The sequence below is a fragment of the Lissotriton vulgaris genome, chromosome 7, assembly GCF_964263255.1.
Source record: "Lissotriton vulgaris chromosome 7, aLisVul1.2, whole genome shotgun sequence".
NCBI classification, from domain to species: Eukaryota; Metazoa; Chordata; class Amphibia; order Caudata; family Salamandridae; genus Lissotriton; species Lissotriton vulgaris.
In genome coordinates this window covers 1,612,159,132-1,612,175,060 of record NC_141695.1, presented here as the reverse complement: position 1 = coordinate 1,612,175,060, position 15,929 = coordinate 1,612,159,132, and the positions used below count along the sequence as shown (strand labels likewise).

General features: G+C 42.2%; 1 protein-coding gene across 1 annotated transcript in view; it reads right to left on the bottom strand.

Annotated features, from left to right (window-relative positions):
• Window positions 1-15,929, bottom strand: part of SLC12A5 (solute carrier family 12 member 5) — an 814,812-nt gene that overhangs the window by 406,421 nt on the left and 392,462 nt on the right. Inside the window, exon 2 of the mRNA XM_086932544.1 lies at window positions 1,662-1,756. Coding sequence (XP_086788670.1) covers window positions 1,662-1,756 — 95 coding nt within the window. The remainder of the gene's footprint in view (window positions 1-1,661; window positions 1,757-15,929) is intronic.

The following is a 15,929-nucleotide window of genomic DNA, read 5'->3' as shown; positions in this document are numbered from 1 at the left end:
CCACTATCCTTCTTAATCCAAATAACTGACTAACATATCCACCACTTTCATATTTCACTATACTAATTCACCACTAATCCTTTATGGGTTCTTGAGTACTATGCTACTCGCTGAAAATGAGCTTTGACGCCTCATCAGGGGTAGTAGGCGCTATATAAATACAATTACAATCCAATCTAATACAATCTTCTTTTTCCCAGCATCAGTTTTAGAGCGCAATGTTCACACATCTCTCTTTTAGCCAAATTATCCCAGAATCCGTTTATCCCTAAAGTCATCTTCAGCAAACACATGTAATCTTGCTATCTTCACCATTATCTTCACACAACAGCTCTACTTATCCACCTTAATAATCTTCAACACATCCGCCTCTTTCCACAACCTTCCTCCCACCCTTGTCGTTTTATTCAAAAATCATCTTCTCACCAAACTTTTCCTTTTCCCATTTTCTTTCTTTAATATCATCTCCTTCAGTGCACACTCATCCACACCATTCTTTCCCTAACACATTCTACCCCCTTTCTTCATTCTTTTCCCTTTCACCAACCTGCTCTATTCAATACCACACCGCTCTCTCACTGCCAACCCTTCTCCACACTTGTTCCCCTAACTAGGCTTTTTGACACAATCAACTCTTTCACCACTACCATCTTTATGGCCCAACATCACTCCCATATCCCTAAAAGCTACATTGACCCATGTCTCCCAATCACTCTTTATTTCATAAAGTTATGTTGTATTTGCAGTCTCATCTCAGAATTTGTCCCAGAGTATTTAAGGAAAACCGTATTCCAATCCATGGGGGTTACCGTCCGTGACTATGGGAATTCCCTATATCAGGGTTCTCCAAAATACATTATAAAACGACTTCAAATAGTACAGAACATGTGGGCTAGGCTTCTGTGCAAAATCCCTAGCCATGAATCGGTAAGAGAGCATCTGAAACAGCTTAATTGGCTTCCGATTAATGCGAGGATCAAGATTAAGGCTCTGTGCTTGATACATGAAGCATTAAACAATAGAGACCCCCTAAAATCAGAGGCCTGGTGGACCTCATGTCCCCAAAGGAAGTCTAAGATCACCTGAAGAATGCCTTCTCAGAACCACTCAAATTAAGAGAGCAAGATGGAGTGGGAGATCCTTTTCACACCTGGTACCTAAGCTTTGGGATGCCTTACCCACGAATAAAGACTGCTGGGAGTGGAATCCAGATTCTGGAAAAAGTTGAAGACTTGGCTATTTCCTTAGTAACTTTACAAACATATTCCCTCTCTGCAGCTAGATTGCTTAGCACTAGGAAGCTCTCGGGCAGCCATGCGCTCTATTAAAACTTTTTAACATTAACATTAACATCTCTCCACCTTTTCTACCTTGCTGTATTCATCATTTTTCATAAAATTCCACCCTTGTACCCAAAGGACAACATAGTAATAGGAAATATTCTGCAGTCAATATTGGTGCAAGTCAATATTATTGACCACAATATTCTGACATACAACCTCTGCTACAATCAATGTCGTTAGTTCCCATTTTGCATGCATCTTCCATCTTCACTTCTGTGCACTCTATTCGTTCATTGTTGCTTAGCTTTCTAGTCTCTATGAAGATTTCGCCTCCCTCACTTTCACTGGCATCGCAATCGCCTCCCACCTGAGCCTTACCTCAAAGAGGGCCATGTTCTTGCCATCATATTCCTTCCCTGTCTCCACGTCGGTGCTGTTAATAAATGGGCTGCTTTCTTTGGGGTTTCCATCGCCTGAAAAACACAATCAGGAGAAAATGTGTCAGCGAATCGCATTAATGGTTGGATTAGTGCAAGCATGTGCTATCATCACTCTTCGCTATTAATAATCATTATAATATAATGTAATACAATACAATACAATATAATGTAATATAATATAATATAATATAATATAATATAATATAAGTTAATATAATATAATATAATATAATATAATATAATATAATATAATATAATATAATTAATATAATATATTATCATATAATATAATATAATATAATATAATATAATATAATATAATATAATATAATATAATACAATGTAATATAATATAATATAATATAATGTAGTGCAATACAATATAGTATAATATAATATAACATCAGATTTGGTTTTGTATCACAGTGCACCCGAGTATTGATCAGCAGAGAAGCCCTTCTTTTTACTCGTTTATGGGTGAAACTAATTAGGGAAATGCTCTCTCTCTACCTCTCACTTTCTTGCCTGTTTTTCTCCACTCCTCCGTTCTCTTTCTCCCCCTCGTTCCTCCCTTACTCTTTCTCTCGCTCCATCTCTACCTTTCTTTCTTCATCTTTTGCCTTGCTCCTCTCTTTCTTCTTTTCCCCTCTCCCCATCTTTCTCTCCTTCTCTCTGTCTCCATATAGACACAAGACCCCTGCCATAATAGCCCAATAGGCAGCTTCTGCACAGGACTGCTGGTAAACACTTAAAGGTAAAGTTCAGGTATAGCCTCAGTCAATCACCTTTGATGAGCATTAAGGGTAAGTAAGGGTCTAGAGATGATTCATCGTCCAGTGTGAACTCAATGGACAGCACTTTTTTACGTTTTTTTTTTAGCTTTATTTAGCGGGAACTCAACCCGAAGGTATCAGAGCGCTTTAGATGAGCACCAGTTGTGTTACAGACGCATATATTCTTTTAGTTAGGGCGTGGGTAGATTAGGGGCCTGATGTATGAAAGCATTTTGCATTTGCAAATGGTGCGACTTGTAAAATCCATCCGTTTGCAAATGGAAAATGGCCTTTCCTTAAGTATGAAAGGCTTTTGGATTCCTAATTTAGGTAATCACACTTTTTAGCGATTATCTAAATTGTGAATGCAATAGGGAACCGCAATCTGTGATTCCCTAATGCACATGTAAGAAGCCTTTCCTAAATGCGAACTGTGCATTTAGGAAACGCTATTACCATCAACTTCAAGTTGATGGTAACCATGTGCAAACTTTGAAAAATGCACATAATTATCCATTTTTCAAAGTGCCATGTAGCGCATTACATGTGCACCTTTTTTTGTTTGGGGAGCTTTAGGGGGGCCTTAGGCCACCGGGCACCCTTGCCTTTGAATTACCAAATTTGTGATGACCAATTAGGTAATCACAATTTAGGTAATGCAAGACCTTTCTCACCTATGAGGCCCATAAGAACGAATGGAGTCAGAATTACAAATAGAGATTCCCTAATTGTGTTAGCTATTTTTAAGAAATCGCAATTAGGGAATTGATGTTTCCCGTCTATTTTGTTACATCACATTTTGCGATTACCAAATACCCGTTTCCTAAAAATTGCTATTTGGTAATTGCAAAATGATATTTTTATAGCAAGACTCGTTTTGACTAGAATCCAAGGCTGGATTGAGGAGGAGGATATTCTTTCTCCTCTACAGGCAGGGTTCCGCTCTCATACGAGCACTATAGATCTAGTTTTTAGATTTGTTTTAATTTACTGGCAGTTGGTAATAATCAGTGGAGGCACACTTTTTGCGGCATTTGTCTTCCTTAAGTCGGCTTTTGATTTAGAGCCACGCGCCAAGATGTGGAGTGTCTTTGCAGGACAGGGTATGCCACTTGATGTACTGGCTTTTTTAATCAAACTTCATGACGCCAACTTTGCCCAAGTTCGTTGGGGACAGCACGGACAAGTTACAGTTTGGTTTCCCATTTCCAGGGGGGTACGTCAAGGATGTGTACTAGCACCAACACTCTTCTCGCTGTACATTAACAGGGTGATTCAGTATTTCTGGAATCATCCTACTGATTCCCCTGAGTTGGATGGCAAACTGATCCCTCTGCTAATGTTTGCAAATGATACCTTGTTAATTTCTAAAACCCAGCAAGGCCCTCAGAAGGCCATAGTGCGTTTCGAGGTATTCTGCAAGGATTTTGGCCTTACCATTAATGTGAGCAAAACGAAGTTTATGGTGCTTCACAAGCACAATCTAGTAAGAGGGAGGGTGGTTATGAACGGTGCTATGTTAGATCAGACCCAAGTTTTTTCTTACCTTGGCATAACTCAGGGCTCCAAACTAGACTGGAAACCCCATATTAACCACTGGTTACCAAACACGCACAACTAGCTGGTGCACTAACTAAGGAGCTTTGCCTCTCAGCCACAAAACCTATCGCCCCAGCGATTAAAATTTATGGCACTAAAATCAGCGCATCAGTTCTTTATGGGGCAGAGTTGTGGGGGTTTAGCAATTTATCATCACTAACAAGCTCCCAAAACAAGTGTGTGAGGGGAATAACAGGCCTTCCATCATCAAAGCCATTACTGACCCTCTTTTATGATTTGGGTTGCCAGCGAATAGAGGATGTAGCATGTTTTAGACCCGTGGCATACTGAAGGAGACTGTGGGTTACCCCAGAGCTCTCGCAGTATGCTCGGGCATTCCTCGAAGTTAGAGATGCTGATAGCGCCTGCAGAATCTCTTGGATGAGTGAGGCAAGGGCTGTCTATATTGCCATGGGTTTGAGCTCTTTGTGGGAGAATCCTACTGCTAATTCTTTTCTGTACAGAAAGGTTTTTAGAGAGTTATACTGGCAATGGTCTCTTTAAGAAGGTTTAGGAACTGTACCAGTCCTTCACTCTCAAGGGACTTCCTGGAGCTTAAACATGAAACTGCTTATGAAGGATACTGGGACTTTATCACGCTCCCCGGAGACAGGAAGCGGTACCACCAATTTAGGGTGGGAACGCTTCCTGTCAATTCCTTCATCGGCAAATGGCACGTTAATACCAACTCAAGCTGTCCATTTTGTCCATCTCAGCTAGAAAGCATAGCGCACATTCTGTGTATTTGCCCAGAGTACAAGAATCCTAGGCGTACGTGGTTGAAGCCTATTTGTCTGCAGTTGGGCATTGCCACAGGCTCTGAGGCACTAAGGATTCTAAAAACAAATTGCTCGGAACCTATAGTTATTGCTGTCACTACATTTTTACACTGGATGTGGGTAATTTGGGCGCATAAGTCAAGCCAGAAGTAAGATTTTGTTTTTAAAATATATTTATATATAATTATCGTAAAAAAAATCTATTCTGTGATGCTTAATGTATTTTGGCCCTGGATTCTTTTAATGTTTTTATAGTTATGTTTTTTATCAAGCTTTTTAAGATACATTATTGTGTAATGGATGGACTACCTCGACGATCAAATATTTTTTTAGAGCTACTCTGTTATTGATATGAGATTTGGGATGTTTACCTATTTTTTTTTTAGTATGTTTGTCTTTAATGATATGTATATCGAAATAAAGACTTTATGAACGAATGATATTTTTATCCATGCGGCCCTGATTGAATTGCCCAGAATCACAGAATGTTGGGCATCCTTGCCGAGACTCAACATTGTTCCCCCAGCTTTGTGGTCAACCACTCTAGCCATTAGGCCATATCCTCTCTTGCGGTTTGTGCAGCTTTTATGCTTGGCAAGTTACTGCACTGCTGGCTGAAGGTAGCAATAAATAAATAAATAGGATTATCCGTGATGTACACAATCACCCTCAAACCTTCATATCAACAACCCCAATGCCCAAGGTCACTAATCATTAGCTTAAAATGCAGCTACCTCATTGCCATACTCCTGAATTACAAGCACAAACAATCTGGAGAATTCTTGCAGATCTCTGTCCAGTAAGCATGAATCCTGGAATTGTATCCAGAACATACAGAACTGAGCCTCAGGCATCAAGGAATTCTGCCCAGTGATTCTAGAACCATAGTCACTGAGGCTATACCAAGGAATTCTGTCCAATATTTGCCGAACCCTGCCCTGTAAGCATGCTCCAAAAAAGTCATGCTCATGCTTGCAGAACCTTGGCAGTGAGCATGCGTCAAGGATTTCTTTCCAGGGCTTGCAGAACTCTCGCAGTGAGCATGCATCATGGACTTCTGTCCAGTGCTTGCCGAACCCTAGAAGTGAGCATGCATCAAGGAACGCTATCCAAAGCTGGCCGAACCCTAGAGCATGCATCAAGGAACACTATTCAAAGCTTGCAGAACCCTGGCAGTGAGCATGCATCAAGGAACGCTATTCAAAGCTTGCAGAACCCTGGAAGTGAGCATACATCAAGGAACGCTATTCAAAGCTTGCAGAACCCTGGAAGTGAGCATGCCTCAAGGAACACTATTCAAAGCTTGCAGAACCCTGGAAGTGAACATACATCAAGGAACGCTATTCAAAGCTTGCAGAACCTTGGAAGTGAGCATACATCAAGGAACGCTATTCAAAGCTGGCAGAACCCTGGAAGTGAGCATGCCTCAAGGAACACTATTCAAAGCTTGCAGAACCCTGGAAGTGAACATGCCTCAAGGAACACTATTCAAAGCTTGCAGAACCCTGGAAGTGAGCATACATCAAGGAACGCTATTCAAAGCTTGCAGAACCCTGGAAGTGAGCATGCCTCAAGGAACACTATTCAAAGCTTGCAGAACCCTGGAAGTGAACATGCCTCAAGGAACACTATTCAAAGCTTGCAGAACCCTGGAAGTGAGCATGCATCACGGAACGCTATTCAAAGCTTGCAGAACCCTGGAAGTGAGCATGCATCAAGGAACATTATTCAAAGCTTGCAGAACCCTGGAAGTGAGCATGCATCACGGAACGCTATTCAAAGCTTGCAGAACCCTAGCAGTGAGCATGCATCAAGGAACACTATTCAAAGCTTGCAGAACCCTGGCAGTGAGCATGCATCATGGACTTCTGTCCAGTGCTTGCCGAACCCTAGAAGTGAGCATGCATCAAGGGACGCTATCCAAAGCTTGCAGAACCCTGGCAGTGAGCAGGCATCAAGGAACGCTATCCAAAGCTTGCAGAGCCCAGGAAGTGAGCATGCATCAAGGAACGCTATCCAACGCTTGCAGAACCCTGGCAGTGAGCATGCATCAAGGAACGCTATCCAAAGCTTGCAGAACCCTGGCAGTGAGCATGCATCAAGGAACGCTATTCAAAGCTTGCAGAACCCTCAAAGTGAGCATGCATAAAGAAACGCTATCCAAAGCTTGCAGAACCCTGGAAGTGAGCATGCATCAAGGAACGCTATCCAAAGCTTGCAGAACCCTGGCAGTGAGCATGCATCAAGGAACGCTATCCAACACTTGCAGAACCCGGCAGTGAGCATGCATCAAGGAACGCTATCCAAAGCTTGCAGAACCCTGGCAGTGAGCATGCATCAAGGAACGCTATCCAACCCTTGCAGAACCCTGGCAGTGAACATGCATCAAGGAACGCTATCCAAAGCCTGCAGAACTCTGGAAGTGAGCATGCATCAAGGAACGCTATCCAAAGCTGGCAGAACCCTGGCGGTGAGCATGCATCAAGGAACGCTATCCAAAGCCTGCAGAACCCTGGAAGTGAGCATGCATCAAGGAACGGTATCCAACGCTTGCAGAACCCTGGCAGTGAGCATGCATCAAGGAACGCTATCCAATGCTTGCATCACCCTGTCAGTGAGCATGCATCAAGGAACGGTATTCAAAGCTTGCAGAACCCTGGCAGTGAACATGCATCAAGGAACGCTATCCAAAGCTTGCAGAACCCTGGCAGTGAACATGCATCAAGGAACGCTATCCAAAGCTTGCAGAACCCTGGAAGTGAGCATGCATCAAGGAACATTATTCAAAGCTTGCAGAACCCTGGAAGTGAGCATGCATCACGGAACGCTATTCAAAGCTTGCAGAACCCTGGAAGTGAGCACGCATCAAGGAACATTATTCAAAGCTTGCAGAACCCTGGAAGTGAGCATGCATCACGGAACGCTATTCAAAGCTTGCAGAACCCTGGAAGTGAGCACGCATCAAGGAACATTATTCAAAGCTTGCAGAACCCTGGAAGTGAGCATACATCAAGGAACGCTATCCAACGCTTGCAGAACCCTGGCAGTGAGCATGCATCAAGGAACGCTATCCAAAGCTTGCAGAACCCTGGCAGTGAACATGCATCAAGGAACGCTATTCAAAGCTTGCAGAACCCAAGCAGTGAGCATGCATCAAGGAACGCTAACCAAAGCTTGCAGAACCCTGGCAGTAAGCATTCATCAAGGAACGCTATCCAACGCTTGCAGAACCCTGGAAGTGAGCATGCATCAAGAAACGGTATCCAAAGCTTGCAGAACCCTGGAAGTGATCCTGCATCAAGGAGTGCTATCCAAAGCCTGCAGAACCCTGGAAGTGAGCATGCATCAAGGAATGCTATCCAAAGCTTGCAGAACCCTGGCAGTGAGCATGCAGCAAGGAATGCTATCCAAAGCTTGCAGAACCCCGTCCAGTGCGCATGCACCAGGGAATTCAGCTTAATGCTTGCGGAACCCTGCCCAGTTAGCAAGCTTCATGGAATGTTACCCCATGCTTACAGAACACAGTCCAGTGAGCATGCACCAGGGAATTCTACCCTTTGCTTACAGAACACTGCCCAGTGAGCATCCACCAGGGGATTCTGCCTAATGCTTTCCGAACCCTGCCCAGTAAGCATGGTTTGTAGAATTCTACCCAATGCTTACAGAACCCTGCCCAGTAAGCAAGCTTCATGGAATGTTACCCCATGCTTACAGAACACCGTCCAGTGAGCATGCACCAGGGAATTCTACCCTTTGCATACAGAACACTGCCCAGTGAGCATCCACAAGGGGATTCTGCCTAATGCTTTCCGAACCCTGCCCAGTAAGCATGGTTTATAGAATTCTACCCAATGCTTACAGAACCCTGCCCAGTAAGCAAGCTTCAGGGAATTCTACCCAATGCTTACAGAACCCCGTCCAGTAAGCATGCATCAGGGAATTCTGCCTAATGGTTGCAGAACCCTGCCCAGTAAGCAAGCTTCATGGAATGTTACTCTGTGCTTACAGAACCCTGCCCAGTAAGCCTGCATCGTGGAAGTTTATCCCAATGCTTACAGAACCCTGCCCAGTAAGCAAGCTTCATGGAATGTTACCCTGTGCGCACAGAACACCGTCCAGTGAGCATCCACCAGGGGATTCTGCCTATTGCTTTCCGAACCCTGCCCAGTAAGCATGGTTTATGGAATTCTACCCAATGCTTACAGAACCCCGTCCAGTAAGCAAGCTTCATGGAATGTTACCCTGTGCTTACAGAACCCTGCCCAGTAAGCAAGCTTCATGGAATGTTACCCTGTGCGCACAGAACACCGTCCAGTGAGCATCCACCAGGGAATTCTGCCTATTGCTTTCCGAACCCTGCCCAGTAAGCATGGTTTGTGGAATTCTACCCAATGCTTACAGAACCCCGTCCAGTAAGCATGCATCAGGGAATTCTGCCTAATGCTTGCAGAACCCTGCCCAGTAAGCAAGCTTCATGGAATGTTACCCTGTGCTTACAGAACCCTGCCCAGTAAGCCTGCATCGTGGAAGTCTATCCCAATGCTTACAGAACCCTGCCCAGTAAGCAAGCTTCATGGAATGTTTCCCTGTGCGCACAGAACACCGTCCAGTGAGCATCCACCAGGGGATTCTGCCTAATGCTTGCAGAACCCTGCACAGTAAGCATGCGTCATGTGATTTTACCCCTATGCTTACAGAACACTGCCCAGTTAGTATGCATCAGGGATTTCTGCCTAATGCTTGGTGAACCCTGCCCAGTAAGCAAACATCATGGAATGTTGCCCCATGCTTACAGGACACTGCCCAGTGAGTATGCACTAAGGAATTTAGCCTGACGCTTGCAGAACCCTGTCACTTAGTATGCATCGAATCATTCTGTCTGATGCTTGCAGACCTTTCCCACTGTGCATGCATCAACACATTCTGCCTAAAGCTTGCTGAACCCTGCCCAGTAAGCACGTATCCTGGACTTCTACCCCTGCTTACAGATCTCTATCCAGTGAGCAGACACCAAGTAATCCTACCCAGTAATTGGAAAAATAACAACGAATTCTTCCAATCAAAAACACAATGGTGCGAACAAAATCGGAAACAAGCTCTGGCAAAGCCAAAAGGTCTTGCCGTGGTCAGCTGGTATGATGGTAAATATTTTCTTCATATTTTATTGCAAGGATATGCCTCGAAAGAAGAGGAAACATGCCATGCCTAAGTGTGGCCATAATATGCTTGCTACAAAATGTTATATATATGACTATTTTACTAGTGATGCTTTTTATACAAATAACTACCCTTTCCCTGGTGCCATGCATTTGTGTGTGAAGGAGACAAAAATAAATTGCCACCTATCCCAGCACTAAAATTGCAGGCAGCTACAATGTTACATTGTCAGCTGAAGACTTTATAACAACAACTTTAAAAAGGAATTAGCAGGTAAATTACTATTTAGCTTGGCACCTGAAAATAAGTCGTTTGCATTTAAAGTTCATGCAGTTAGGCGCTCTGATACCTTCCTGTCTAGTTCGCGCTATATACAACACACAAATAAATACAGTAATAAACAAAAAAGCATATGCTTAAACACCTATGTCCCTGAGTAGAAAGAAACTGTTTTTAGGTGGATGTGATCAATGTGCCCATGGTTTGTGTTGCCATACAGAGCGAAGAGAGCCAATGGGGAAATTGGGTTAAGCCATTGTCCAATGCTGTATGCTGTGGTGGGTGGAAGCAACATTTGATTGACAGTTTAACTAACCAATGGATGAAGTCGACTTACCAAAAGCCCCTCTGAATGTATACTATGTGTGAATTTTTTGGACTTTATGTATTAGATGTTTGGAAAACAATAGTCTGGTTTGACAACTAAAGCTACATTAAATGGCAGACCTAAAAAGACCAAACATCTGTCTTATCACTCGAGATACCTGAGTTCACAGTGGGAACAGCAGTTCTGACACTGGGTGCCTGGATCTCCCATCTAAAGAAGACGAGAAGAAAGACACAACCCTCTTGGAGTCACTGTGAACACATATAGGATTGGCATGTGGCAGCACACAGAGGAATCCCAGCCACAGACACACAGTGGCACACCCAGAATCAGTGACTATAGACAGGGCAACTGAAAATATGCATTTGTGTGACTTTGGCTTTTTTTGTGTGATTATGAATTTAAATATTTGACAGATATTACACACTATGTTGCATAAATGCACAGTTCAACAAAAATGTATATAGCTTAATCAAATCCCAGTTAATAATACAGGTGTGTACCACAAGTGATGCAGCACAATTGCAATAACTTGGCAAAAGTTTAACTGGTCACATTTCAGTTTGGGTTGCTGGATTCAGGTAGTAAACTGGTACTCATGAGATTAAACATTTGCCCAGACAGTATTAAGGGGGTGTACAGTGCAATTTACAGCACAAGGTTCTAAATATATTGGCTAGAAAAAGCATGTCTTACAAGGTAGCTCATAACTAATAACATAATGCAATGTGGGCTCAGACTGTGCTGGAGTCCACCAGGCTACCAATGCCAGTGTGCACTTTGCCACAATATAGGGCAAACTGTCATGGCAGTTTCCATGGTGCTACAATGGGCAAAACATTCACTTCAACAGCATTTTACACAATTCCATATTATTCAAAGACTGTCAGCCCAATTTTCAATGTTCCTGAGGATGCAAATCACCCTTTCAATGCCAATACATATATACCCTGGGGACCCAGTTTTGAAAATTCTGCGTTGGCATTTTCCAAATTGCTCATCAATGGATATATGACGTTACTCCGCATACTTTTACTCCGCATACCGTTACAACGCGACTTTTACAACGCATACCATTACAACGCATAGCGCTTTGAGGTGCTGGATAGTGGTAAGTATAATTTACTATTCTAACTCCAGTCCCCGTGGACCCTAGGGAAGGTGTTGGATAGTAAATTATACTTATTCCCTATCCTAGAGCGCCCCCCAGCGCAATGCGTTGTAATGGTATGCGGAGTAAAAGTCGCGTTGTAATGGTAGTGCGGAGTAAAAGATGCGTTGTAACGGGTGTATACCCTCATCAATATGTAAAATCAGCATCACCATTAAAACTTTTTCATTGAAAAGTATGATTTGCTTTGCTCATATTCATTATACTCTTCAGTATGTAAATCCGCTATACAAGCATCTATATATCCTCAGGCTGAAGTGCATACATTCTACGGTCAGTATCACATTCTCCTTCAAAACCTTAAGTCCCCACTGCCATGCATTTATAGAATAAATGCAGGGCAGTGCCAGTATCCTCATTGCCCATCAGTATGTAAAGCAGCCATTGCCATGCCAGTGTTCACATGCATTCCATAGATTACACTTGCTGGCTTGGTTTGATGTAGCTATGTCTGTGTTATTGATGATATCTTCTGATATCCCTATATGATTTTTTACTTTATTTTGGAAGACCTTGTTTTTTTTTTCTGAGACTGTCCTGCCGGGCCCTTGTTTTCAGCAGGGGTCGGCACAGGTAAGCTTGGTGTGCGTTGGGGCGGGGCGTTAGGGAAGTCGACAGAGGACAGAATAGTAATAAATAAATAATACCTTTGCCGTTGTCTGTCAACTCAACCCCGCCGCGCCCCGCTCCACTGCACTTACCTGTGCCGGCCGCCGCTGCTCGTTTTTCAAGAAGCCTCTTGCAGACTAGTTCTATTGGGGACCATAATTCTGGAGACAGAATACCCAAATAATCTACACATAGTCAACATGTTTATCTGTTTCATGCTAAAGTAGCCATGAGATGGAGGTAGGGTTGTCGCCTGGCTGTTGACGCTGGTACGACCAGTAATTCAATATATCAGCCGGTACAAAAAGTAGGAAAACCAGCAGTATTGTCCCCCCTTGTGAATACATAATTGAAAGGGTAAATATAAGCACTTTAAATGTGTTCTAAATCTGCCATAATGATCCCTGATGGGTAATTAAAGTAAACACATTCAGAAAGGCCATGTTAAAAATGAATACAGATGATTTTATACATAGTGATCTAGGCTTTGCAGAAGCTTACAATGAGAACAAATGACTGATATTTTTCTTGGGGAAAGGTGGCACCCTACATCATTGGAAGACAGGGTAGATCATTATTCTATATGCACCAAACAAAGGTGGGCTGTGGCTTAATCAGCACCTTACCTGTCTTACACGTCTGCTTGACAGGATTTGCACCTTAGAAAAGATAGCCCATTAATTTTGATATTATGGTGCCTCTGGCCTTTTGTCTTTGTCATGTCTACTGATGGTTGTATAACAGACCCATGTGTCAAATAGTCAGGAAGTTTTTTCGAACTTCATAGCAGACAACATTTTCTCTTTTGCTATTTTAGATGTATTTATTTATCATTGCTGTAATGTGAATATGGGATCAGTGGCACACTATTTAGAGAGCAGAACAACCCCACTATTATCCCAATTATGGTTGGTGGCCAAGATGTGCATTTTTCTTTTACAGATACAGCTGCAGAAGAGTCTGCTTAACTACTGCTGGCACAGACCACCCTATATTTAATCAAACTTAACTTACTGCTGAGACAGACCACCCTATAGTTAATTTGCATTAGAACATAATTTTTCCTTGTGTAGGTATTGTGGACAAAATACCGACCAACAAAGATATCATGACCTAAATGGTGCCTACCAAAATCTTGTGAAGGCAAGTATTTGCACCTATAGGTACATTTATAGGTTTACTTTAATTGCCGCTTCATATATGGACCTTGAAAATAAATATATTTGAAATATGTTGAAGTTTGGTGAAGAATAGTAAACATATATTTAGCTACAGAAGAATTTTAAACATATGTTTAGTTACAGATAACTACTTTCGCAATACATTGAATGTCAATATTTTGCCCACAATATTTTAGTAGGAAGGTATTTATGTGTTGTTTTGTTTTTTATTGAAGAATCAAAACAATAACTCAGAACATAAGCCAGCACGTCATATAATCAACAACATAGTAGGAAGTGAACAATGTATCAAATAAAAGAGAAATAAAAAGTAGGATATTTCTGTCCTAGTGTCCTGACATACAAATGTAGGCAACGTAGCAGAAGAGCATGACTACACTACTGGTGCCACAGATCACTCTGTAGCTACTCCAGATCAAGACATATCATTTTCTTGAATGATGAAAGTGATTCTATATCCTGCCATGTCTCAGGGTGGTGAAGAGACCATTGAATCAGATTAAAGAGTTTCATTAAGCTTGGCTGAATCTGAGTGGCTGTGTTTTAGCATCTCGTTCATCATACTGTCTGCTCCACAGACTTTCCTCCTGGTTTTTATTCAGTAATTGCAGGGTACCGTTGACTTTTGCCAAGAAATGTCTGATAATCCTTAATGACAGTCTACATTAAGTTTAATTTATTACAAAAGAAATATGTAATTTATGACTTTTTTTTTCCTATTAAAGTCTTCATTCAAATTCTCTAAGTGGTCTGTTCAGAGTTTATCTTTGCGGGCTTTTACTGAAGGTTTGTGTGGATTCAAGATTAGCTTTTTATCCAAAGGCAAAAAGTTAATTATCTAACTATATAACCATCTCGATTCCAAATAGTTTTACATTCATATAGTTTATTCAGTTTTCTCTCTTTTTATTGGTGACTTGTATTCTTTAGTCAAGTGTTTATAGTTGTGCCGGAAGTAATTGCTGAATGACCCTTTGGTTTTGAGTGGTTAGTTGTGCCCCTTCTTAGGGCTTGCTTGGCTGCTTGCTCTCACCACAGCTCATGTCAGAACAACATTTTCGGTGCATACAGCCACCCTCTGGAATGCGCTCCCATTGAAATTGCGTCGCGAGACATGCACTCTTCGTTTTCGGAAGCTTCTGAAAACACATCTCTTCCCATCTTAATACGTTGGATTAGGCTTTGCAACGGACTGACGGACACCTTGACAAGCGCTGGGATGCCCATGGGTAACCACGGCTATATAAGACTCATAATAAATAAATAAATAAAAATAAACATACAATGTAACATTCTGAGAGGGGTTCGGATCCGCCTCCTTCAGCCGCTGTTTACGGGTCTTGCCTTGATACTCAAACCATCATTTTGTTTTCTTGTTTTTTTTATTCTTCTGGCTCACTTGGATATTATACTTTTGGCTTCTGGGTGAAGTGTGGTATTAAGACTTATCACTGCCTGGTTTATGTTCAGAAAATGCAGGCTCAAAAAATGAATGCAGGTGTTTTTGTACAATGTTTTCTTATTTCTTGCTATGTAATTTCTGCAGTACATTATCGAAACTAAGGGGATTATGTGGCATTCTGGTGATGTATAGGGTGTCTGTCGTTAGTGGGTGGCTGCGACATTAATTTATGAGAGGGTGGTCGGATAGATGCAATTGGTTTCAACCTACAAAAGCACCAGTTTAGTTATGGTGCAAGTCAATTACGGTGCAGTCAATTAACCACATGGCTGCTGGGCGTTTTCCCCCCCTGTGCTGGAAAATGCCATTTTAGTGGCACCATGACGAGCTCAGCTCGTCATCAGCACACGACACCTTTGGGTGATGACGAGCTGAGCTCGTCATCAGCATCGAAAGGGTTAACCAATCAATTAAGTGGCTTGTAAAATGTGACTACTCACACATAAGGGTCTCAAGGCACTCACTTGTGATATGTATGTAAATCTCCCTAGTATATATCCTTATGTTCTGCCTATGAGGAGGTTGGGTCCAGTTCGCAAAGGTTTATTCTACGAGTATTTTACTCATAGTCTGGAGCAAATAAAAAACAAGCAGCATCCACTCACCGACAAATCTTTGTGAATCCACCACATAGTGTCCAAGACTTGTACCTGTATTGACAATCTCTTTGGACTGATAATACCAATTTCCGATTCTTTGTGTTTATTTACTTATTTCTTTCTCTGAGAATCCAGTTCGACTGTCGTGCTAAAATGGCAGCCATGTTCACGTGTAATCAATTACTACATCGGTTTAGTGTGCTCTAGACCTTGACATGACTATTCCACCTCCACCTCCCTTTTACTTATCCCAAGCCTCTTCCTACTGC